Consider the following 25,688-nt stretch of genomic DNA (forward strand, 5'->3'; position numbering starts at 1 on the left):
CTTACCCCATGCTGGTCAGGTCTGAGAAAGTGAGGCCCAGGCATGCTTGCTGGGAATGGAAAGAATAGCTCTATCGTTGAGAAGGATGAAGGAAAATAACAGCCAGCAGAGACACGGGGATGAACAAACCTAGAGATCAGCAGAGATGAATGAAAATAATAATATTGTAGTTAAAATTAGGCCAAGATGAAACAGCGTGAGGATTACTTGGAGTATGAGGAGTGGGCGGAGGAGGAGAAAACTCATGTGGTGGCCATGTGTTCCCAGCAGATCGCCACAGGGGTCTTTAACGGGACGGGTCTTGACGTAATTTCCCTACCAGCCTCAGTTTAAACGGCCTGCTGTAATATCAAGACGGGTTTGGGAGTCCTACTTCACAGTTAGCCAAAGAATGCTTCACTGTTGAGCCACAAAAGGGAAGAACAGTGTGTGCACTAGAGGTCGCGACCTGTGAGGCTCTGTGGCAGCCTGAGGGCTCTGACCTCTGCTCAGCTCACACAGCCTCATGTTACTGTTTCATTCCAGCGCAGCCACAGACACCAGCATGGCAAGTTAAAAGCAAGAGAGCACACTACAGCACAGACTGCATGCTGATGGCATTCCTACTAGTATGTATGTATATATCAGATAATAGTCACTACAAGTTTTGCCTCATCACTTCCTACTTCTTATTGTAGGGACATCAGCACACATAACACTGGAATTTCACTTCTGCAAATAAGGACATTTACTGAGTCCTAATTAGAAAGGAGAACATATTTTTCAGTTGCAGACCCACTTTGTGGTTAGTTAACACAAATGAGTAAAAAACAGAATTTCTCACATTTGTCTGGTGGTGTTTAGTCATACACGTAGTTTGTTTTTTGTCTTGCTTGTGAAACTCTTTTGGGGGCACTATTTATGCTGCAGAATGAAGTTCTAATTAAAATGATTCACACCTGTATTGCATTGAGCCGTATACTGTTCACATGTTGATATCACACACCTAAAATGTAAAACTGAAAGCACCTGCTTGGCCTGACACTATTAGAGGAAAGAGAGAAACGTGTCGCAGAGCATATCTGTGATACTTTGAAATATCAGCCGTGTTCTTGTTAATAGAAGAGCTGATAAGTTGTGCTTTATCGTCAGATTAACTTGAAAAGTAAGAGACACGTTGTCAGATTGAAAGTCACATTTCTGTCCATGTTGCAAATGCAGTGCAAGTGATTAAAATGTCAAGAGTGCAGGGACATTACAGATGTACCTTTTTTAATGGCAGGGATTTTGAATAGATTTCCACTAAAAACTTAAGCAGAGTCGTGTAGTTCCCCACGCTGTCTCTAAAGTAGGCCACTGCCTGAGAAGACGGAGGCATGGGCAAAGAAGAGAGAGGAGGTGGCGAGAGCTGAGCGAGTGAAAGTGCCAGCGGAGGAAGAGGAGGTGTACGTGGAGGAGAGGCTGGGGAGGGTATATGCTTATTTTTACCTTTCTGCCAGCATAGCCCCACTTTCGAATTAACTGCAAATTAACTTTTGAGAAGCTGAGGGCGGGCGGCAAAGTGCCACAGCGACAGATATAGAATCGGTTCATCCTCCCTTCCTGTCTGCTATTAGCCCACTTTCTCTCCAGGGCGCAGGCCTCATAGGGCCCACTGGCCCTCCTCTGAGCCACCCTGGCAAGGCCAACATCTGCTCCTCAGAACCATCACATCAGAGATGGGTCAGCCTAAATATGAGCACTGTAGAAAGCTCTGGATTCATTTCTACATAAGCAAGCTGCTGTAGCTGTTTTCTCTCCGCTCTCTGCTCCATGTCGAGTGGATCTAGGACACACATTCCCCAGATGAGGTACTGTAAGACTTGTTTGTAAAACTGTCAACAGTGTGGTTTTATTGCCTCATTACCACGGTCACCCCTCCATCAAGTTGCTGCCTGCTGCGTTGTGTCATGCAAAGTCTGCTTGTGCACTTGGAGGGAGATTTCTCAGGGTGTCTGTGTGTTACACCTGAAGCAGACCCAGAGGGAGCTCAGCTAACAGGGTTCCTGGGAGACGCAACCAAAGGACAGAGCTATAAATGCCTAGATGATCTCTCGAGGGCTGCCATTTCACTGAAGGGCACTATAACACACACAGAAACATATTTTAAGTGGTGCAACATTTGTTAATAAGCCACCAGCTCAAGCACGTGCTGCATGACGCACGACAACCCTGAAACATGCACAGCAAACAGCAGCAACAGTCTGACCGGTCAGTGTGAACTTCTGACTGCAGCCCTTTGCAGTACTACCAGGATGGTCAGGTGGCAACTCTCTGGATCCAACCTTTCTGTTCCTCTCTGTCTCCGTCTCACTCTCTTTTTCTCTTCCTCCATCCATGTGACTAATGACCACGTCCACTGCTTATGTCCTTATATAGACCTATGCTCTGTCTGATCTGGCTGAGGCTGGGACGATGGTGCACACACACACACACACACACACTCTTGCTGAGCCTTGAGACGTTTAGATGCCCCTGGAAATGTCAGCATATATCAGACAAGAGCTCCTGACTGCATTAATTAGTATGTTAGTATATCTGTGGGAATTCCTGCCTTGGTGATGAAGGAATAGGTGATTTTGGGAAGCACACTTATTCGCTGTCTGTCCGAGAGCTGAAGCGGGAACACACATCATGTTATGAGTACGAGGTGGGCGTGACGACTGATCAGACCAATTTGTCACATCTATTGATCCTGGCCCCGTTTTATAGTGTTCATTGCAATAGAAGTTATTTTCCTTTTTCCAGGGGAGATTCAGTGGTTGTGTCTACTAAACCTGCCAAAGAATTGGTGACCATGATGTACTCCTAGACACAATGACCCTCAAATTTCACAATCAACACCGCCCACGTGTAAATACAGCTGTCAGCCATCAGCAGTGGGGACAGTGTGGAGTATGAAAGATTACAAGTGTGCAACTGAGAGCAGCAGTGGTAGAAATACTAATTGTGCTGGTCGTAAACTAGTAATGTAGAGTTACTGTTAAAGTTGTTAGTAGTAACTAGGGCTGGCTGTCAATAAAAAAGCACTACCGATACCAGTCCTCTTAAGGTGGCATAGATACCAATACAGTGCTATATTCAATACATTTTCTCCATGCTTGATGAGTTGCATTATCATGTTACCAGTATTCCCAGTCCTGACATAGTCCTTCCGTATTTTATGCATTTATTTATTTTATCAGACCCCACAGACGTATATTAAAGCCATACTACTTTGAAAGTCTCGGTGGCATCTCAGCACACTGAACTACCAGCTCCGTCACATACACAACACTCGACTGCACCACCACAGACTGAATGGGTTGTAGCTGCTGCGCATTAAACCGAAGGATGCTTGAGGTGAAAACCATACAAATAGTTTTAAATTATTATTTGTTTGTTTAGATCTGTGTGTTAAAAGGATCAGGTTTTGTTGGACTGGAGAAGTTTTGATATTATTTAGCACTGGACTATTTTGGTAGATACCTAAATGTATCAAATATCAATACGCAAACTCACCAGTAACAAATATTAACATTACTGTGTGCTACGTATCTATATCTGGGACATACCTTTGAGGCTGGATGTTGCGGCGCTTTGACATGTCAACTTTGCAGCTTTCAAAACGCTTAGTTTTGTAATTCATGTCTATAAAAGGCAATCTCTGAAAAGTTCTACCTTTTGGGTCACTGACGTCTAACCTCAATTCATCTGGTTCAGTTCAATTCAACTCCCTTCCTTTGGATTTAACATGTGTGGGCACTTTTAAAAGCAGCTAGAGACCCGATTTTTGTAATTATCTCATTTTATGGTGCCATTTTATTTGTGACATCTCTGCTCTTGAAAGATGCTACACAAATAAAGTTACGAACTTAAGCGGATATAAACTGTTGCTACTGATCGTCCTCATTTAAACAGCAGTGAGACTTTGTAAGTGCTTTCCATGGAAAGCAAAGACTCTCCTGCACACTGTTATATCACTAATGTCGGTCACCTGCTGTAAAAGTATCAACAGTTACGCTTCAGATCATTTTTGTTTCAAGATCTGATAATGATAGAGTTGTCAAGGCGATGGGGTATTTGGTGTGCTCTGTACCCTGATGCCATCCAAGGATAGAGCATCTACTTCTGTAATATATCAGGGCTTTGTTACAGATACCAACAGAGCCTGCAGATCCCTCGTGTATTCTTATTAAAGACTAGTTTTGTTAGGATAAACTCTCCAGAACACACACACACACACACACACACACACACACACACGCACAGCTGTTCATCAGACCTAGTTATCGACACAGGGAGATCTCTCCATAAATGGTAGACTGCCCAGGGCCCTGTCTCTGTTTCCACTGCACAAACCAAATGGAGTACAGGTCTTGGAATAGCCTTTTAAAGTGGAGGAGAGAGAGAGAGAGAGGGGGGGGAGAGAGAGAGAGAGGGGGGATGACAGATTCAGGCAGAGCAAAAGAAGGTGAGAGAAAGAAAGATGGCAAGAGGTTTGTGGATGCTTTCGCACTTCCACTTCCTGTCAGTAGATGCCCAGACAACAGCATGTGGTTGCACATATATTAGATGGATGTATATTAAAAAACATCATATGCCAGATGAGTTGGGTCTAAGTATCCAGATGTCAGTGTTTTCTTCTTATTGGTTGCACTGGATCGTGTAATTTGCCTTCTTGATACTTAAAACAAGTTAAAACACACACTTGTCACCACAGTGGATCAGTGATTTCTGTCAGAAAATACTGACGTGTCGTCTTTTTTCCTTTTCTTTCCAGCCTGAAAATCTACAGAAGACATGGCTGAGGGAGTTCTACCAGGTAAGTGATGCAGTATTCAGCCTCAACTATGCCATGATGTTAGTCTAGTTGGTATTTGTCTTTAATATGACAGAATTAATAAATGGCACCAGGAGCTTATTTAAAAATCCTCTGTTTTCTGAAATTGATACTGAATGGGCACTGGTCAGGCCAGACGTGAAGTGCAGCTCCTTATGTTGCTAAGCAGCTTGTATCATTGCAACATATGTTATCATGTAAGGTAATCGTGTTGTTTTCCACTTTCTCTTTTCTTACTTTGACACGGTAGTAGTACAGTTGGTGTTCTATTGACCCAGCAGGCCTGACGTGTGTCTTCTATAGCTTCAAGTGTTGTCACAGGACTGTGACCATAAACCCTGAGAATCGGCCACGTGATTTTCCTTTTCAGCTGAAGCTCTGTAGATTAAGCCAAGTGGGGGCGTGTGCTTTCTATAACTACAACCGCTCTTTTTTGGAAAGAGAAAGTCAAAATGTAGTCCTGCTGTAACCAATGATTCACTTGATTTTTGATCAAAAGCATCAATATACCTTTCATAATCAACTGACCCTGTCCGGGAAAAAAAATAAAAATCTGGCAGACTAATGTTAAAGGTTAATGATGATGATCTTAGTCACCTCATCTTCACCCCTCCTTTGAGGGAAAGAAAAAGCTCAGGCTCAGTCATGTTTCATATCTTACCTTTTCATCTACATAGGAACCCCTGACTAACCACAACTCTTTCCACTGGGGTAGGGGAAGTGAGGCAGCTAGAACAGCTAACTTCTGTCTGAAAGTGCTGCTGAAAGTGACAGATGGAGAGACGACAGAGACACTGATAGTTTTGCCATGATAGCTTGTATTTTTTCTACCAAATTCTGTTGTGAAAAGGTAAATTCAGTATATAATAAATATATTCTGCAAGATGTTTTCAAGAGGAAATATTCGTGCACAAGTTGAAATGAAATATCAAATGAATTTTTTGTAGAAATATTCTAGGAAATACCTTTTGATTTGATTAGATTTTTGATGTGAAATTTAAGTTTAGTTTATTATTCTGTTGTGATAGTGCCCCCTAGGTCAGTGCACTGAAAATGAGCCTTTCGGTTGAATCTAATCATATACGTTACTCTGTGAATGAGTTTGTGCATTGATCTGAATCATGGAGTATTGCTTACAACCTTCCTTCGTGCAATGTGGGCTTAGCAGCTATTGGAATAACAAAAAAGATAAGTAACAACTAGTGGGAATCGGTGCTTCGATCATTAGCAAGCTAAATTACACAGCTTCTGTTTGCTGAGTGGAACCTAGTTAGCCTAGCTTAGCTCGCCAGCTTCCACTTTCTGAGTGTAATACAAAGTGAACCGCAGGGTGAGCCGTCCTGTTCAATGTTGTAAAGGGACAGAATTAAATTGCTACTGAGTAAAAGCTAGCGGCCTGTGTGCTCAGGCTACATAACGGCGTGTCTCCAGGCCCACTCAGAGGCCCGAGGCGCCGTCTTCACAAACATCGCCTGTATGGAAACACACAACAATACGCACCATAGCTTCAGTCATATAACACTATATGTTTGCTGACAAAGAACATGAGATGAATTCAAATTTCTGTCCACCAGTGTCACCTCATCAGTATCAACTCCTCCGTCCAGAAGTTGGTACAAAGCTGTCAGTGTCAAATGTGACTGCGTTTGATAAATACCAGACAGAAAGGCATAAAAGGAAAGTCAGATAAAAGCTCTGAAAAAAGAAGATGGATAATGAAAGACACCCAAGGAGAAACAGACTGATGTAGAAGGCAGAGAAGAGACACAGAATGAAATTAGCTGTATCTCCGAATTTATCAGTTAGGACTGTCAGCGTCACTCAACACTGCTGTCAGGATCAGTAGCCCAGTATTGATTTGTGTCAGTGAGCCCAAGTCTCACCTGGTTAGCGTCCACTCACTCACACAGTTAACTGCACTAAGCTATAATGCATGAGAGAGGATGTTGTTTTGTTAAAGTCATTAGAAATCTACCGTTTAGTGTGGAAGAAGAGGGCCATGTGAGGTTAAGGAGACACATTTTCACTTGAGGCTCGGCGGTTTGACAGTTTTCCAGCTGCAGCTTTATCATGAAGCAGTATCCTGGAATAACTGCACATGATCCAGCCACGACACCACAGTGAACGAATGAATGAATAACTGTACAGTGCAGCTAGTGTACACTTCTGTTAGAGAAGTGTTCACATAGAAGTGTTCAATGAGGTAAGGATACACTGCATGGTCATGAGCTATGGAGAAAACCTTAGAGAGGGGCACACGCTGCTTCACACTGACAGCGAGGATGTTCCATTACCTCATTCCTCATTCATAATGCAGCAGTTTGTTTCTGTGGGCACAAGTCAAACATACACACTGTTTCAAATGTTTGGATAGAAATGCTGGAACTTTTCATCACAGAGAAGTTCACAAAAATATTCTGATATGCTCAATATGTGTACAGACGCAGGCACATTTTTACACAGTTTCTCTGTGGACAGTGTGTCAGTGGTTGGAGAGTACCTGGAAAAAGTGGTTAGTTCAGACCTATATGCAAACCAAGTTAAAAAAACACCTCAAACACTGTTGGGAAAAACACACAATCTTATTTACTATTCCCAGGAAGCGCTTGTCCTTTGGTTGTGACAGAAAAAAAAGACTCACCCTGAAGACACACACACAGCCTGACAGTCGTCACTCTGTTTAGCCTCAAGTGTATACAAGAATATGGTCCTTTCCATATTCAAATATTGAACCAAGGACACAAAAACATATACCTCTAGCCTAAAGAGATAATATGTAGATGATTAGATGATTTACAACTCTAACAGTGCCTGTTAGTACAGTACAGGTCAAAGGCATATGAGATCTGTGTTTTACTGCTGTGCATCTGTAATGGATTTCCTCATGTGGGAGTCATGGATTTCCTTATATAAACTGAATGCACATCATACAGATTGAATGATACATGCAGGACTAATAACCAAGACGTGGACGCTGAATGCATGATTAGGCTTCTTGGAGCAACAATTTCCAATAAGACTTCTTGATGTCACCTCTAATTAACATCAGTTATGCTTCTTAGAGCTTTATGTCAGGAAATGTCAACAGCACTCACCACTAAAGCCATCATTTTCTATTTTGCGAAATGTTTAAAACACTATTTGGACTTCTTGCTGGAAATGGTGTCTAAGCATCAGTGTGGCTCGGAGACACGCTGTCAGCTTCAGCTACGTGTCGTCTACAAAGATTTATATGACGTTTTATTCCCTCTATCAAACAACCCACACAGGATTGGTTATCAACCATTTACGTCTGTTCCCTTACAACATTCAACATTTAGATCCACTGAGCTGTTAAGTTTGCTAGGCTAACTAGCCTCCATCAGGAAGTGGAAGGTAATTAGACCAGCTTACCACGTTAGTGCTGGTTCCCACTTGATATTCATTCATTCATTCATTATTTCAACACCTGCTCAGTAATTGTCAGATCCTCCTTCAGCGATGCCTTTGACCCCCATTAGAGGAAGAATGGCGGCTAGCGTTGAGTGGTGCAGGAATAAGTCCTGAATACTGGAAATGAATCAGCGTTTTTGCACTTCTGGTCCCCTCGTCTCAAAGTTAGTGGGCTTTTCTGACTGAGTACTTGGTGGTTAACTCAATCTTTCACGTTTTGTTCAGCGACATAAAGTACATCAGTAAAAAGTCCACTCAGTTTTCCATCTTTGACGTGTCTTAAAAAAGGTGATAGCTAACAAGTGGCTTAATGAGACCACACAGGTTGGCTGCGATGACGTGACAAACACAAACACGCTCATCTACTTACTAGTCTGCCTTAAAGCCTCTGGCCGTGTTTACACTCGCGCTCTTGCAAAATATTTTAACCCAAACCGTAGTTTGTTTTATGGCCCAACTTTAGCTTTTTATTTCTGCTCCAGAACAGTGGTGTTCATTTGTTAAGAGCATCCTGCTGAGCAGTATCATAATCTTCTGTGTGCCACAGAGCTGATTTTTGCAATAATCTAAACTCCAATAGAAAAATCCCATCGGCTTTTTGCCGAGGGAATCAGTGTGACAATAACTTCCGCTTTGGTCTACAAAAATTCGTCATCCCGGCAGCTCTCTATAGAGACAAGCTAACACCTGCTCAGCTGCTCGGCCTCTGCACGTCTCTGAGTCTTTTGCTTCACTCCTCCTTGTAATTATCAGAGTCAGTGGCATGCCACAACATGTCGATTGCCAGGTGATTCCAGTCTGAATGTTTTGTTTAGCACTGAGGATATTGGATACCATAAGCACATAGCACGCCCCTGTGTGTGTGTGTGTGTGTGTGTGTGTGTGTGTCTCTGTGTGTGTGTGTGTGTGTGTGTGGAGAAGCATGTCCTGGTTATGGCTGTTGAGGAATTCTGTTTGCATTGCAGGTTTGCACACTTTGGAGGAAGGTAGCAAATGTGTGTGTGTGGTGAGAAAGAGGGAAAGACAAGCATGCAGGGAGGGAGAGGGGGAGGGAGGGAGGGAGGGAGAGGGAGAGAGGTGTGCCCCTGTGTGAACCAGGCAGGCCTGTAGCCTCATGCCAGCTCTGTGCCGCTGCCTGGCTGACGTCATGGAAAGAAGCATCAGACTCTGAACTCGGCGTGGCTGGGAACAACCAGCAGTGATGGCTACAGTTAAATACAATCAGCCATGCTAGCCCATCGTGACCCCTCTGCTCACACAATATATTGACTGTGTCTTCTAGTCCATCGCCTGCTATTTGGTCATGAACTTTTCAAGCTATTATATGGTTTTTCACAGAAAACCCTCCTGGATATGAAAAGAATATTGTATGTTTAACACAATTTAGTGTTTTTATGACTTCTGCTTTGTGTTGACTTGGCAACGATCCAAAGGCTGTGTCACACAGAAAAACACATTGGCATAGGAACACGGTGCCATCAGGAAATATTTAACAAGGCTTAATACTGGGGTTACTTATTCACACTGTAACACCCCCCCCAAAAAATGCTGTCTACATCGCTGCTCCAAGGCGACCGTTTGCATTCCACATGCTTTTCAGGGAAGAGCGGTCTCAGTTTTCTGCATGAAAAAAGCTGTTAAGCTGGCTTCTGTCGAGGTGTGAGCACAGCACCGAGCATCATGTGAGGATGCCTGCTGGTACCTGCAGCCTCCTACGTATCCTCATATACATGACGTGTCTGTATGTCTCTGTGCATTCGAGCTGTTTTATCTCGTTTCCTTCAGCTGCCCAGCTCCGTGAACGGCACAGCCGAGCAGGTCTGCATCTTCAGAGAAAATAAAATAATTCACGTCATGACACACCTCGGTCATAGTCCATCGACATGCTCGCACCTTCTTCTGCATAACCTACTGCAGTGCTCACTCCTTCTCCTCCTCTGACTCTCTTGTAACTTTCTTATGCTTTGCCTTTTTTTGGCTGTGTTTTCAGACTGGGCCTCTGGAAGCAGTTTAAGTGAACTCTGCCCTGTTAACTTGTTTAATTCACTTTATCTGGGTAGATGTGAACAAACTGAACTGGACCAAAGTGTGTGCAAATGTAGGTCTCTTGTCTAAGGAGTGCACATCTGCTAAAATGAGAGTGTAATCCGAACCGTTTACAGGAGTTCACCTTAGAGCGTGAGGTTTGAGGAGTGTAAAAGAGCAGACATTGACATCTGGCAGTCAACACTTACTTTTACATGCAAAGGCTGATATAGCAATATTAGTCCTCCAGCTTTTTCTTCACGGGTTCTGCACTGGTATGAATATTGGAGGCGGAAAGTGACGGGAAATTGTGCAGAAGCATTCATTAAACTAAGTTACAGTTAAAGGGGAGGATATTTTCTACTTTAGCTGGGGAAAAAACGTATTTTTGGGATCACATGGTAGCAGAACTGGGGGTGAATTATTGGCTCTTTGGTTGGAAGTGAAAAAGCTAAGCTACCATTTGGGAGGCCTGTGATAAATGCAGTGACTGAGGGTTTTTCAAATGCTTTGCTTCTCATTTCCTTACTTCTCATGCTGGTCAGTCCAATCAAATCCCGTATCAGGACTCTCACCCTGTGTTAGGATATCCCAGTCATTTACCCTTAAGCAAAGCAGGGTCATTTGCCTGCTGCCCATGTGTAATAGTCTGGGGTAAATGGGAATCCGGCATTGCCGCTGTGATAGTATAAACATTGCTTTGCATTGCACCACAATGAGTTGAGTAATCCCACAGCCGATTTGCATTGGAAAGTTCCCCGGACCGTCACAGGCCAGTGATAGTGTCAGGTCCCCATGTCCAGTCTAGTGATGTGTAAACTGCAGAGACGCACAGTGTTGAAGGTCATCAGATAGTTCATTGATTTGACGTCTCATTTAAAGTCTCAATCTGCAGTCATGTTATATGAACCCCCTTTTTATTCAGTGTTAAATTCAGATGCCCAGAGCCACATATTCTCTATATTATGAGTTAGTGAATGCACCACGCTAGAGAATAGTTTTGTTGTTGTAGAGATATGAGGAGTTGCCTCGTATCTTTTCAGATTTTTCACCTCTAAATAGGAACCGTGAAATAAGACTCAGGCTCTTCTTATTAGTCCTCATCAAAGGCCCTCTCTGTTTAGTAGATGATATCTTGTGCACAGTGTTGCTTTTGACCTACTTCATGAAGATGAAGCAAACTGTAAGAACACAACTTATGTTCTTCGGCATGAATAAGGATGACAAGTTGTCAGGACTCAGAAATATGATTTATTGCACCTTAGAATGGCATCAGACCAAACCAGCGTCACTCTGTCGATATCTTAAATGCACATTAGCCAGTTTGGATTATTTCTTTCTACTTTCTACTTCAACTAACATTTGAACTCCTTTCAGTGGCTACACTTTGACACTTCACATCCTTTTCAGTTCTCAGGTCCAACCACTTGCACAGTTTATACACAACTTTGTACAGTCCAGCTGCTTTCAGTGTCTTCAGCTCTGCTGGAACGACACTTCAGCTTCATTCATTACTTCAGTCAAAAACTCCTTCAAAACTCCTTTCAGTTCTTCACTTTTTCTTCAGGAATTCTTTCTCTACTCCTTTTGGTGGTTGGGATTTGGCTGCCACTTCAACTATAAATTCAACAGCTGTTTAAAATGCTTCAACTGCACATTTTCAGCAGTGAGCATGCAGACATTTTCTTCAGAAATGTAAGGTTTTTCAGGGGAAAGTTTAGTCGGGCAGCGCATCCTGTGACCTACTGTGACAGGCCCCCTGTGGCTCCACCACACTCACACCCACAGATTGACAAATATGTAATTTCAGATGTTGTCAAGAGTCAGGCCGTGGTGAGATGGACAGAAGAGAGAGGATGAGAGGACACGCCTCCATATCAAACACATCAGTGTTTTACATCCTTGAGGGGTTGAGAAATGGTCCCATATGGCAGCGCTCTGTTGGTCATGTCAGCACATACAGACAGGCTCTTGTCACCAATGTCACAGCAGCTATCACTGTGTGAGGGCTGTTTAGAGAGGCCACTGCTGTTGTTGCCCACCATAAAACCACGTTTTATGGACACAATATTTGGCATGTCAATATTTCGCTCACTACTCAACTCTAATGTCAACAGAATTTCTTGTTAGCAGTCGTAGATTTAATTGGGCACTGCTCACAGCTTTGCTCTTTGCTAGAGTAAAGTAAGGTCACTGGCTGTTTGGTTTTGGGCTGATAGCACCAGTGATTCTAGTAATGAAATTACCACCTGGATACTGTCTGTTTGCCAACGTAGGCCTGAATTTACAGCCTGGAAAGATAAATAGAATGCAGTCGATTAACGCGAGCGTGCACGTGTCAGTGAGCGCCCACACACATGCACGTCCCACACGTCACATTGGAGCCTAACGTTAGCTGCCAGCTCCTTGAGAGTGTGACCTTTTCCATCATGAGTTGATAGGTCCACTAATCTTTCCGAGTTTGAGCTGCTGTAGGTCCTCGCTCTCGGGTCATCGGGCTAAGTGACAAGCCATAGGTTGATGGAAAATCCATAGTGTTATTGCCATGCATTACTTTTATTTGATTGGGCCTGCAGTGAGCATAATGCAATGCAGAGGCGGGGGGGTGCTGGTAGTAGCAGGGCTCCGTTTGGGTCCGGGGACCGTTTTCTGACCCCCCGCCCCCCCACATAGCACCCAGTGACATTGATGTATGTCCTCTGCCTACTGTCCACAGACCTGACCCTGTGAGTGCTTGTGAGTTCTCTAAATCACTCGGTGGTATTGATTTTCCATTAGGGGTCAGCCACTCTGAACACCTCTGACAGGGCGCTCCCAAACACTCCCGATGTGTAAGAGGGGACGCTAAAGGGAAGCAACACGAGGTCATGTGACTCTGGACGGGATAGCTTGCAGGAACCGAGTCTTTGATCTTATACACAGCCGGTAACCACTAATTTGTATTAATTACCCAACGTTCACGTGAGTTTACATTAATGTCATCGCAGCATCTTTTTTCCGTAGCAGCCTGTGCTCGCTGGAGTGTTGCCCACACCGTAATAAGTCCACCTCACACATTGCTGCAGCAGTGGAGTTGTTATTGGTATAGTGAGCGATGTGTCAGCATGAGTGCTGACGTGTGAGCATCTGTCACACCCTGCTGTACATACACACTGAGCAGCAGGCACATCCCTGATGGTAGATGAAGAGGGGCCGATGTTATGCTTGTGGAACAAGCTCACTAAGTGCCCTCTGCCTACATTAGCAAGGCACTTTGTCTTGTGTAAATATAGTAGCATGTCACAGAGTCGAGTTAAGAAGAATTGTGGAGGCCCAGGCGCCGCGCTCATAGGTTTTGTGCTTGACTGAATAATTCACCTTAAGTTTGTTTATTATGAGCAAATGGGCCTACTGTAGAGTTGTTGCAGCTGTTATGGAGGCCGTAGCGCTGACAAATAAAGTGCAGTGGAGTGCAAGTACTGCTGTTTGTCCCTCTCCGTCCTTGTTGACCTGTGTTTTTTTCTCTCCTCCCTTACAGACAGTACATTCACACAAGCCTCACTTCTTGGCAGTGCACTGTCAAGAGGTGGGCGGGAAGAATTACGAGGCGTCCATGTCACACGTGGATTGTTTTGTCAAGTAAGTACGGTGCTCAAGATGTGGGCATTCTCCTCATTGTTTTAGTGACGGAGGTAGCAGATTCTGTGATAAGGAAGCAACCACTTGAAGATGCGGGAGTTGTGTCTCTTAAACTGAACAGACTACTCCCCCCACTGGTCGCATCACAGCTGTACGTCAGCACAGTAAAACATGCTGCTTTCTTTAAAAAAAGATGTGTCTTGGATCACGATACATATGAACTTTATTGAATAAATATGAGTTATTACTTCATTGAATGAATCTGAGTTATTTTAAATGTGGTTTAGCCTGAAGAAAACCTGGATGCTTTTGAATTTGATTGACATTTCCCTAATGTGTGTGTGTGTGTGTGTGTGTGTGTGTGTGTGTGTGTGTGTGTGTGTGTGCGCTCTGTCCGTCAGAGAGCTGTTGTCCAGTGATGCCATGAAGGAGTACAGCAGAGCCCGCGTCTACCTCGATGAGAACTACAAATCCCAGGAGCATTTCACAGTAAGTGCTGTTTGATACGTCGATGGTGCTTTCACGTCCCGTGGGAGAGTGTGTGCAAACTCTCCGAAGTTGAAATGGTTTTTATCGAAGATCACATGTGATGAATCGAAGGCTCAACAGCCACTGGGTTCAGTTTGATCTGTCAAGTTGGCAATGAGGTTCACAAGTGATTATTGACTATCTTCTTTTTTTTTTTTTTTTTGATTAAATCCATTTATATGTGGGACTGATGAGCCAGAAGTGTACAAACATTAAATAAATTTATAATAACGAGAGAAAACTTATCGTTGTGCTTATACAAAGTGGAAAAAATACCTCAAACAGATCTTCAATGCAGATAAAAAATAAATTCCACCTTTCAACAACAGGTTTCCCTACCTGAACCTGAACCTGAACCACTTTGACCACACTGTTCACTCCAGTAGTGATAGGTCTGTAGCAGGGGTGTCATTAACAGCTTCTGTGTCGACAGACTACCATTTCTCTGAGATCACTGACAAGGAAACGCCTCAGACACTAACGGCGAGCGGTGTGTCATCATCCCACATGGTGTTTTGCAATCACAGCCCTTAAATTATGACACTGTGGTGGAATTTCAGCTTATGGTGGGAATGACACGGCTCATTTGCTGTAGATGGAAGATAAACTGGAACGTGCCAGCGTGTGTGGTGTGAAGAGGCCCAGTGTTAAAAGCTGTAGACTGTCTCTAGAAACGTGACATAAGAGCTGAAAACTTTCAGGAGCTGATTGGCCAACAGCAGCTGGTTGATTCAAAGACAAAATGTTCCTAATATCAAGACCTTAATCCCAGTTTAATATACCTGTAACAATATACTGTACAACTGCCCCATGCTCTTCCCTTTACGTGTAGTAACAGCAGATGGCCACCAGATGGCAGCAGAGATTTGGAAATCACTTTGTTGTCAGTGCTCAGGTTGAAAACTGGTTAAATGTTTTGGGACTGCTTCTTTATTGGTTATCAGGATTCATTAGCAAATCTTTGGCATCAGCTTACAGTTACTGTTAGTTATTTTAAATGAAATTAATTTCAAAGCAATGGACATTAAGGCTAAAAAAAAAACCACTTAGACATTCAAACTAAATCAAACTAAAATGAATTGCAAATATTTAAATGTGTCCAGTTTTGTAGAAGTGTCCGGTCCAGTAGTGGGCTAATGTGTTGCCCTGCCCTCTGAACGATACATTCCAGTGTACTATTATCTTATTAAATCAAGTTTCTGTTTTAACTCCACACCAATACATGATTCCAACATCTGTGAATCTAATTAAACCATGTCTGGACTTATCCTTATCACAGTAGGTTTTAATCTTTGAAGAACCCTTCCATTCATGAATATGCTCCACTGCTGAACAGATGTTTCGCATGTGGCCTCTTGGTGGAGCCAGACACTCAAGCTCAACAGGAGTAGCAGAGGACTCTATAACCATCCCGTGTTTTACAGGGAAACATGGGTTTAAGTGCAGTTTTATGTCCGATGCTTAATTAACAGACTACAGGTATGTCGGATGATCGTCTCTGCACTCCCAGGAGACTATGTGGATGAAAGCGTTCTAGAGGAACTGGTCCAGATTTGGACTTTGGTCCCAGTCCCAGCACAGAGTTGTGCGTTCCTCCATGTTTTCGGCGTTATCACCACGCTACGCTGCACCTCCACAAACACTCATAAATCACAGCACCCGCTGAATCACATTTGCTCTTTTTAAAAAAATATTACAAACATTGGCCTTTAGAAAATATAATTATCTGCCATTTCATTTAAGCATCGCTAATATCCCAGCATTATGAGCTGTTTATTTAATAGTGTTTGTCTATAGATTAACCTTTCTGTTGTATTTTCATTTTCACCAAATGGAGAAGGCGGTTTGTGCCCCGCTTTGTGAGTCAGTCAGTGGAAAGGGAAACATCTGATGTGCTTTCTATGATGTTGATATTGAAATCATGGCAACAGTAAATATGAATAGACTCTCCAGTCTTTCTCACACAGGGCTTGCCATTTAGTTTTGATGACATCACCCGTATTTGTTTTCTCAAACTTCGATTTTTCTCCCCCGGTGCTCCAGGGATAATTGTTTGTTGTCTGGCCCGCCTGTCAATTTTCAGATAATGTAAGTGGGAACACTTTTCTGGGTCTAGAGATTTCACTTTGTGTGAGTGTGTGCTTTGTTATGTCTTTGGAAGAAGACAAGTGAATGTTTTAGATGAGTGGGAGCGTAGTAATGTGGCGAGTGTATGGCAAAGGCCAGTGAGATTGTTTACATGGCTGCCCAGTGTGAGAGTGTGTTTGAGCTGCACGTCTGTCGGTGAAGCAGAGGAAAATGATCCATGCATGAATGTGTGCAGCTCTGTTACTTTATTTTAATTTTTTTTTTTTTGTTGCTGCGATTAAAGCTCAAAAAATTAATTAATCTATTACAGGATCAACACAAACTTGATAAGTAACTAATTTTTAAAGGAAAAATGCCAAATGAATTGACCTGCTCTGGGATATTTGTGATTCTGTGATAGTATATTGAATCTCTGAAGTGTTGAATACAAACAATTTGATTATGTTAATTTGGGCTCGATTACAGATTTAAAAAAAATACATTTTCTTACATTTTATAGGCAGAACTATTAGTCCAAAAAAATATTCAGCATATTACAGGTAATGAAAAAATCCCTAGTTGAAGAATTAACTGTGCTTAAATCTGAAGAAACTGCAAAAAACATAATTATCCATTTAACAAGTGCTGAAATGGATAAAACAAATCTCCCTCAAGGTTTAGAAAGTTTGAAATTCCAAATCCACTTTTGTGTCATTTGTTGAGCAAAAGCGGTTGAATTAGAGTGAAATCGGACAGATTTCCCCCCAAATCCAGCCTGCTGGTACACAGTCTGAAATGCAGTGTAGGTTCAGGAGGAAGCTGCAGTCTGGACTGTTCACTGTATCTTAATTTCTCTAAATTAAGCTGTAAGATTTCTGATGTTAAAATGCTACATGTAACACCTTTATGCTGAATCTGAACAATGAGAAGTCCAGGCGAGCCAGAAGTCCTCCTCCTCTCCTCCCAGAGGAAGGCAGCAGTGGTGGGGAAGAGCTTGACTGACACGTCCCCCCTACGGCTGAGCCCGGGCGTGGTGTTTTACAGCCCTGTTAAGGTATACAGCAGGTAAAATGTCAATTAGGAAGGCCCGCCCTGATAACTCAACTCCCAATCCACTTGTTCTTGGCCATTAATATTTATCGTGGGCCTGGCCCTGGAGCTGCAGCCCATGTCATCTGGAATGATGTGCGCTAATGTTGCCGCTTCCTGACACACGCTCGTACTCTGGTGTCTGCACAGCTTAGCAGAAACGCCTGCAAACCGGCATGCACAAACACACACCTACCGCTGTCACACGGTCTAATCAAGCCGTCCACATACACCGACAGTGACACACAGCAGCACACGCTGCCTCCTCAGCCCTCAGTTGTTCCAGGGCATTTTAATGGGAAATTAAAGGCATCCCTCATGTCTGTGGTCTGCAGGACAGGAGTGAGAGCAGCGACGGAGGATAAATCAGGCTCTGTGGCTTGACAGGACGCCGCTGTCTCCTTTTACCCTGTGGATGTGTGTGTATGCATGCATGCGTGTGTGTTTGTACTTGCGACTGGCTTCACCCGAGGAGACAGTGATACAGTAATCAAGCACTTTGTCCTCACCAATTAGTGTCATTGATCTTAAACACTCGTACTGGAAGTTCAAAGCGGTCTCTGTGCAGTGTGTGTACACGGACCAAGAGAGGTGCGACTGTTTGGCTGCATGTGACCTTGGTCAGTGGTTCAATTTATTAACTTAATATGGAATGAGTTTCACTTTACATCATAAAACCACCCCGGTCTTTCCTGAAGCACATTAGGATTTTAACAAACGCATGTAGTAACAGAAATAAGCTCCTCCGAGATTATGAGATAATCATAGAAAGACAGGATGACACACAGTGGAAGTCTAATTCCTAATACTTCTTTTTATCATATGGAATCTTGCTTCACATGAATAGAGTTTTAAGTGCTTCACAGGGGAAATAAGCAAAAATATAGGAATAAAAAGCAAAAGAATCAAGAACAGCAGAAACACAAAACAAAAATTGATTGATGCTTCAAAACTGAGGCTGTTCTCATATGAAACATTCAAAGTCCTTTATCAGGGTAAACTTTAGGCTTGTAGTCTTTTCTTTCCTTTTCTCTGCTATTTGAGTACCATTTTTTAAAAATGTCCCCCATAAATATATGTATACAGAAGCACATATAATGTTGGAATTTCTTTTTCTTTCTTTCATTCTTTGTTTGTTAGATAGCAGTGTCTTATAATCCCGCATGGGGGGGGGTGTGTGTGTGAATGTTTGGTGAGACACAGATACATATACAAAAAGGATTAAGAACAATAATGATCGAGGTAGAGGAATAAAGAAAATAAATGTCCTCATAAGAATAATCAAATTGAAAAGAAATGTCTTAAGTTGTGGTCTCAGATCAGCACACAAGGTGCTTCATACTGTCGGTGCAAAAGATTCAGAGTAAGTTGTCGGTTCCAGGCACTGGGGGGGAAAAGACGAGGTTACTTTTCAAAAATCCATCATACAGACAGAAAGTAAAGTGTAGACCAGACCCACTAGTTTGACTACAGCTTTGACGAGTTTATGAGCAAGGCACAGAACCCACACCCATAGTCTCACATTATACATTTAAAGCTAACAAATAAAAAACATCAGCTCGATGCTTAATTGTTTGCCTTTCTGCCAAAGCTGCCATCTGATCTCTGGTCAGTAGAGCAGCCCTGTCAGTAGCTGCCAGCAGCTCAGCCTCACTCTGCCCCAGAAGTGAGTCCTTAATTCTCCTGCAGGCAGCGTGCTGTAATGCAATCATCAGTACCGCTCTGCTCGGCCAGGAATTTATGAACACTTAGTGTCCCTCTGTGCTGACGGGGCCTCAGCCTGAGTGTGTTTACGGTATTACCCAGAAATGCATGTCACTCGCATTTATCGCCTTTTTTTATTTTTATTTTTTAACTGCATCCTATATCACCCCCCCGGTCCACCTTTTTATGATGAAACAAAAGCAGGTTGCATATAGAGATTATATACTTTCCAGAGAAAGTGGGGTCATAGAGGAGGGGTCTCTGTGTACAGCCTGTTGGTTTTACACACAGAGGTTAACTAGCAGGAGCAGCCCCCCCTCCTCCCTCCCTCCACCTCTCAGCTCTGTGTTTAAAAAGACCGCAGCAGGCACATAAGCAGGTTAAAATATTGCTAAGTAAATCTAAGAGAGCTCTTATTTCAATATGGTGAGAAGTACGGCACCGGCTGAGGCCACTTGAATGGAGTAGATGTCAGCACGGTAATATCGCCAGGCCATAACTCTCCACGGCCATCACTCATACTCTCAGGGCAGACATAAGTGCATACACACACACACACACACACACACACACACACACACACATATATATATATTGTGACAACGGTGAATAAACACTGATGCAAGCATGCACGCCGACACACACACTCAGGACATGGGTTGAGTGACGATCAATGAATCTGCCATCAGACGTGAGTTATGAGGCAGAGAGAGTTGACATTCCCTGTGTGAAAATATTTTGAGTGAAAATGTAGATATAATTAATAGATTGGGTAAAGAGGTGGAGAAATTGATGCATTTATTACAAGGAGGCAGAGCTGGGGGAAGTCAGCCTTTTGCCCCCCCTGGATCTTCACTGCAGTGGGCATGGGCTGCTCTTGTACACACACACCTACATGTCCACAAACACACACCAAGCTTCTCCATAAACAGCGCTCTGATAAAGTGTGTACACGTGTGTGTGTGTGTGTGTGTGTGTGTGTGTGTGTGTGTGTGTGTGTGTGTGTGTGTGTGGACGGTGAGGGGAGTAAATCAGTTGTGTTGGAGGTGTTGTTGTCCTGCGGTGGAGGGTGGGATGTTGTGCTAGTGTGTGTGGAGAGGTGGTGGGGGGGTCTCCAGCCACAGATAATGATGTGATTCCAGCATGAGGCGGGCCGGGTGTACCTCGCCACCGTCCATTATGATGTGCGGCCCCCAGCCACCGAGGGGGCAGAGTGAAGGTGAGCCTGTCATATCGATCTTTTTAGTGCTAAAATATGAGCCACTTTACTCTGCTCCCCGGCGCAGTGATGTGAAAAATAATAACTCGGACCCAAATTAAAAATATTGATCGCTTAGGAGGTGTGGAGAGCAAATAAACACCCTCTGAAGGATTTTTACCCCCCTCCCCGTCCTCCTCCTCCTCCCTCCTCTGTCTTGCCCCCCCCCCCTCCACCCAGTGAAAAGGGCCGGGTCAGGGATGGTGGCTAGCTGAACTGTAAAAATATCACACCATGTTGTTGCTCAGTAGACTTTCTAATAACCACCCACCAGGCCCTTGATGCTCTTTATTGTTTCCAGACACAAATCAACAAGCAACCATCTTTTCAGCTACTCTCTAACACTGATTGATCGGGTTTTGACTCCATAATCTGGCATTAGCTCGGCTCCATTCAGGTACACCCCCGCCGCCCACCCGGAGTCATAATTTTTTGCACATCCGAGCTTGACTTTTTTATTCCTTCCCGCTGTAACAGATGAGCTGACACGGGGCCATCAAACGGGTGGGAAAACAATTGCCACAAGGTTAATTTTATTGCCTGCTCCATGCATTTGTGAGCAGGCGGGAGGTGTCCTCTGCCCGGGTCCTGATGAATGGCTGCGCCGAGCGGGCAGGAATGAAAATGAGAGGGGAGAGGCCAGGCACGGGGAGCCGGAGTCCTGCCGCTCCCACCTGAAATTGAAATTTTTCTGACATGCTCAAAATTGGTATTCTGATATATAAGAGAGGCGATGTTCCATTTAGTTTGATGATGAAAGCCGTCATGTGTCCCAGTCAATTGCATTTTACGACACCCACTTTACCTCATACATCCGAAGAAGGTTAATATCCGCACATCCTAAATGGCGGATGTCAGATTGTCCAGAGTCTGTAGGAAAATAAACTACTTAGTGTATCTAAATGCTGTCGTAATACTTGGCCGTCCTGGAAGCAGCGCTATTGATTGTCCACAAGGACGTTTGTTCTGTTTTGGGGCCAAGGCGGGATGAATAGATATTTGATGGAGCGTGGAGAGTGGGGCTGGACCAGCATCTGCATCTCAGTGCTGTGTCAGTGGGGATGAGAGCCAGGCGTCGGGAGGAATCACATGCTGCCTGTTGACATCAGTGAGAGGGAGCCGGGCCGGAGCTGGCGATATCTCTGGTTCCCCACTTGAGCTGCGTCCTCTCGCTGAAAGCTCACTCCTGTCCGCTGGCTGCAGGCCCTCACTCTGTGCATGCGCTGGTGTGAGTGCATGCACATGTGTGTCTGTGTAGCATTACTGACGCAGGGCGATCTCCGGCCAGCACTTTGTCCGTGCGTATTGATTCTTCCTCCACCACTGGCTATAGCTGCCTCATTTGCATGGCCCAGCTGACCCAGGCAGTCAGTGGCCATTATATTCCCATTAGCTAATCTCTCAGCTTTGATTTCCATAATCCTCTGTCTATTGAGAGCCCTCACAGCTCTCACAGTCCCCCTCTCCAAGGAGAAAGAAGCACCCCCAGCCACTCCACCCCAGTGACTTTACTCTCAAAAAAATCTGCACGCATCATATACACACACATGCATATGTAAGCTTACTGACACTGGAATGATGATGTAAGTACTCAGATCTTTTACTCAACTTAAAGCAGCGATACCAAAGTGGAAGAATCACAAGTAAAGATCCTCAGTAAAAGTACAGAAATAGTATCTACAAAATGTACGTCAGCATTGATGGAAAACGTACTCATTATGCAGACTGGCTTCTTTAAGTGTGACGTATTCTCACATATATGTCATATTTGGATCAATATTACCGATGCATTAACATGCAAGCAGCATTTTAATGTTGTTTAATGCGGATCAAGGTTAAGCTCATTTGAACTACATACGTTACATACTGTCGGGTAGACATCCCATCATATTTTAGAAAATCTTAATCTGCCAAGTGATAGTAACTCCACCCTAGGGGAGTAAAAGGTACAGTATTTCTGTCTGAGATGTTTCCCATGTAACCTAAAGTGTGACAGATCCCCTCGGTGCATGCTGACGTGGCCCTGTGGCTGCGTCAAGACAACAGTATATTGACATGAGAGTCAGATTGTGAAAGTCCTCAGCAGGAACGAATCATTGTCCAGGGGGACACAGAAGGGGGACTTTTGCCCCCTTTGGAAGATACCGACTTGATTTGACCAATTTCAACATTTGCAGAATCATATTAACTTTGGCTGAACTTCAGAATGCATTTTTGTGCAGAACAAGGACTTAGTGAGGACAAAGAGCATCTGTCCCCCATAACTTAGAAGAGAGCTGGTGTCTATTTAAAAGTACCCTTTATTAATAAGAGGAACAACACAGGAAACACGATCATGCGCCGTGCATAATACCATATGTGTTGACAAATACAGGCAATCCAGTCACTTTAGATTAGTAGATATTGATTGAATAGATTTACTAAGTAAGAATTCTTATTTTGATTGATACCTGAAAGCTTTCCAGGACATCCACAGTTTTATTTGTTGAACAGCTGGGAGCTATGCTAGAGTTTGCTCAAGGCCATAGTAAGTGATGGAGGGGCCAACATTGCTCTGAGAGGTTTGCTTCTCTTTGTGCCTGCGGAAGAGCTGCGAGATCTAAATATTTAAGCAAGGGGTCAGCACCATTTAAACAGGTAGCTGTAATCTGTTTTACCAAGTTTAAGTGTCTCTCACACTGCGTAGAGGTGATGTTAGGTAAGTACGTTTAACCCTTGAGGCTGAAAACTAATCATTATTGCTTGCCAATAGGATACAGCGATGTGGTTCAGCCAACACACTCATCTCCCACATCTCCATCCCAGGGGCATCCACCCACTCATCCTCTCGGAGAGGAGACATCCAGTGTGCCAGTCCAAACTGACCTTAATCACCCTCAGTAGAGTTCTCTTGGAGTGATTGCTTACATTGATGAAAGAGGACCCACCACCTACCGCCCACACTCCACCCTTGACAACCCCCCACCGTCCAAATGAGCTGATAATTAATAACGGCTGGCTCTGCAAGCACCAGTCAACAGACAGCATGATGGATCGGACAGCTTGGATGCAAACCAATACAATGCCAAGCTTTTCTTGGGCCCCTGGGTGTCCTTTACCCTGCGCCATCAGGCATGCAGAGAAGCACCCACCCTGCTAATTAAATACCCACAGGTTGCCCTTGTTTTTCAGCAGGGATGCTTTCTATCTGTTCACTATTGGCATGTATTTAATAATTCATGGGGCTGCACCACTGAGGACTGTGCTCAGGGTCTGTGCTGGACTGTTGCAGACTTTGTGACAAAGACTTCGGAGGTGTAATAGCTCACAACCTAATGTATGGTGTTCACTTCATTTACGGAAAATGAACTTGAAATCTTCAGTCTTTCCTTTTGTGCGAGCAGGATAAAGATGGCGCGCATTAATAATAATTAACATTCAGGCAATTCTTATCATTCATCTGAACAAGCAATCACACCGATGTGGGACATTTGCTGTAGAGATGCCAAATAGCTACACCTCCAGGCCACTTCCTCTAACTGTCACCGATGCCGTTCAACATCAGTGACAACAGCGTTGCACCATTTTTCTGTCTTGTGACAGCTGTCTGCTTTGTCGCTGAGTGAGCCGAGCAGCCGGACACCTCTGATCTATACTGCTGCGCTAATGACCTCCTTTTAATCACTACACTTCCCCTCGTTTTGTCACCACGTGACTTGTTAGCCGCAAATTGTGAGATATGGACGTCTTTCAGTAGGGAAACATTCTGTTAGCTGCTTCATTAGACTGATTCAGGGCTTTGTGAAAATGCAACAGAAAGAAAGTGGAATCTGATCCTTCGCTATGTTAGTGTCCGTCTCAGCAAGGCAACAGCTGCAGTAGGAAGTGTGGTTGTTTGGCCCCCGTGTGGCCCCTAACCGGTGAAATTGGGTGTAATTGGTGAATCTGGTCCAAGAGGAGCGCAGGGTCGTCCGTGGGTTGTGAGCCTGTCATAATAACAACCAACAATGTGATCATTTCATTTCCTTTTCACTTACACATCACCTCACTTCACATGAGACAGCACACACACGCAGACACGGGGACAAGGTCAGCACTGGGTCCCATTTATTTCACTCTAACAATGACTCTAAATAGCCTTTCAAAAGCGGAGTGAGGAGGGAGACAAAAATAATCAAATCACACAATTACTGCTGGGCTTCATTCTATAGTTAAGTGCATTTTTATTGTGTAACGTTTCTTTCTTCCCTGCACCCTCTCCCACCTCTTCCACCCCCTCTATTTTTCCTGCCTCCCTCGGCAAGCGTTCTCTCCCTGCCACTTCTCATCTAATATGGCCATAATTGGGTTTAGTTGTACAAATCAGATTTTAGCAATTGGGTTATCCTCCTCTGAAATTGGAGAGGTCTCTGGGCTGGCATGGGTTGAGAGTTAATCTGCTTTTGTTAAGCCCTTCTTTTGGTGGCTGCGGCGGCAACATCGGGCTGTGCCAGTTAAAGCGTTTTACCTGTCACTGTGGACATGGCTCGTAATTTACCCCCCTCTTCAAGGGAAAAAAACCAAAAACCTCCCTCACACACACACAGTACACACATTCAGCCATCTGCTTCTCCCCGTGCAAATAATGACATTTGAATCGAGCATTAACAGGCTTAATTACTTTAAAATTGTCATTTTAATTTACACTGATATAGTATTGATCACACAAGCAGAGATTAGGGCCCTCAGTGGAGCGGTTGATGTGGAATTAAACAGGGCCAGGTCCTCCAGGGGCCCGCCTGGCCTGTCCTGCCGCAGCCAGAAGAGGAATGACATCCTCCCCCTAATGAACTGGCAGCATGCGCAGACATGAATTTCAGGCCCCGCTGGAGAAGGAGGGAAATAATGGGGTTTGGGGAGCCATGGCGGGTTATTCATTCACTGCCATGCACCAATTCTCCTGTGATTCATCCCTAGGCCCCCAGACCCCCACTGCCTGTTTGCCTGCCACATTCAGCCCGCCTGACCTTTCTCCAGCCTAAGTTTATATATATATCCCCTCCCTCCTCGGGGAGCACCTTGCCCCTCACCAGGTATCATGTACAGAAGGAGGGAGTGGCGAGGGGGGGGGGGTGTAAGGGTGGGAGAGTGAGCAGGGGTGAGACACTT

General features: G+C 44.1%; 1 protein-coding gene across 3 annotated transcripts in view; it reads left to right on the top strand.

Annotated features, from left to right (window-relative positions):
* The window catches only part of LOC139211133 (inositol polyphosphate-5-phosphatase A), a 129,124-nt gene that overhangs the window by 27,035 nt on the left and 76,401 nt on the right, over window positions 1-25,688 (top strand). For all 3 annotated transcript variants that reach the window (XM_070841402.1, XM_070841403.1, XM_070841404.1), the window contains exons 2-4: window positions 4,781-4,822; window positions 13,815-13,915; window positions 14,317-14,404. In XM_070841402.1, coding sequence (XP_070697503.1) covers window positions 4,781-4,822; window positions 13,815-13,915; window positions 14,317-14,404 — 231 coding nt within the window. The remainder of the gene's footprint in view (window positions 1-4,780; window positions 4,823-13,814; window positions 13,916-14,316; window positions 14,405-25,688) is intronic.

The sequence above is a fragment of the Pempheris klunzingeri genome, chromosome 12 (genome assembly GCF_042242105.1).
Source record: "Pempheris klunzingeri isolate RE-2024b chromosome 12, fPemKlu1.hap1, whole genome shotgun sequence".
Taxonomy (NCBI): Eukaryota; Metazoa; Chordata; class Actinopteri; order Acropomatiformes; family Pempheridae; genus Pempheris; species Pempheris klunzingeri.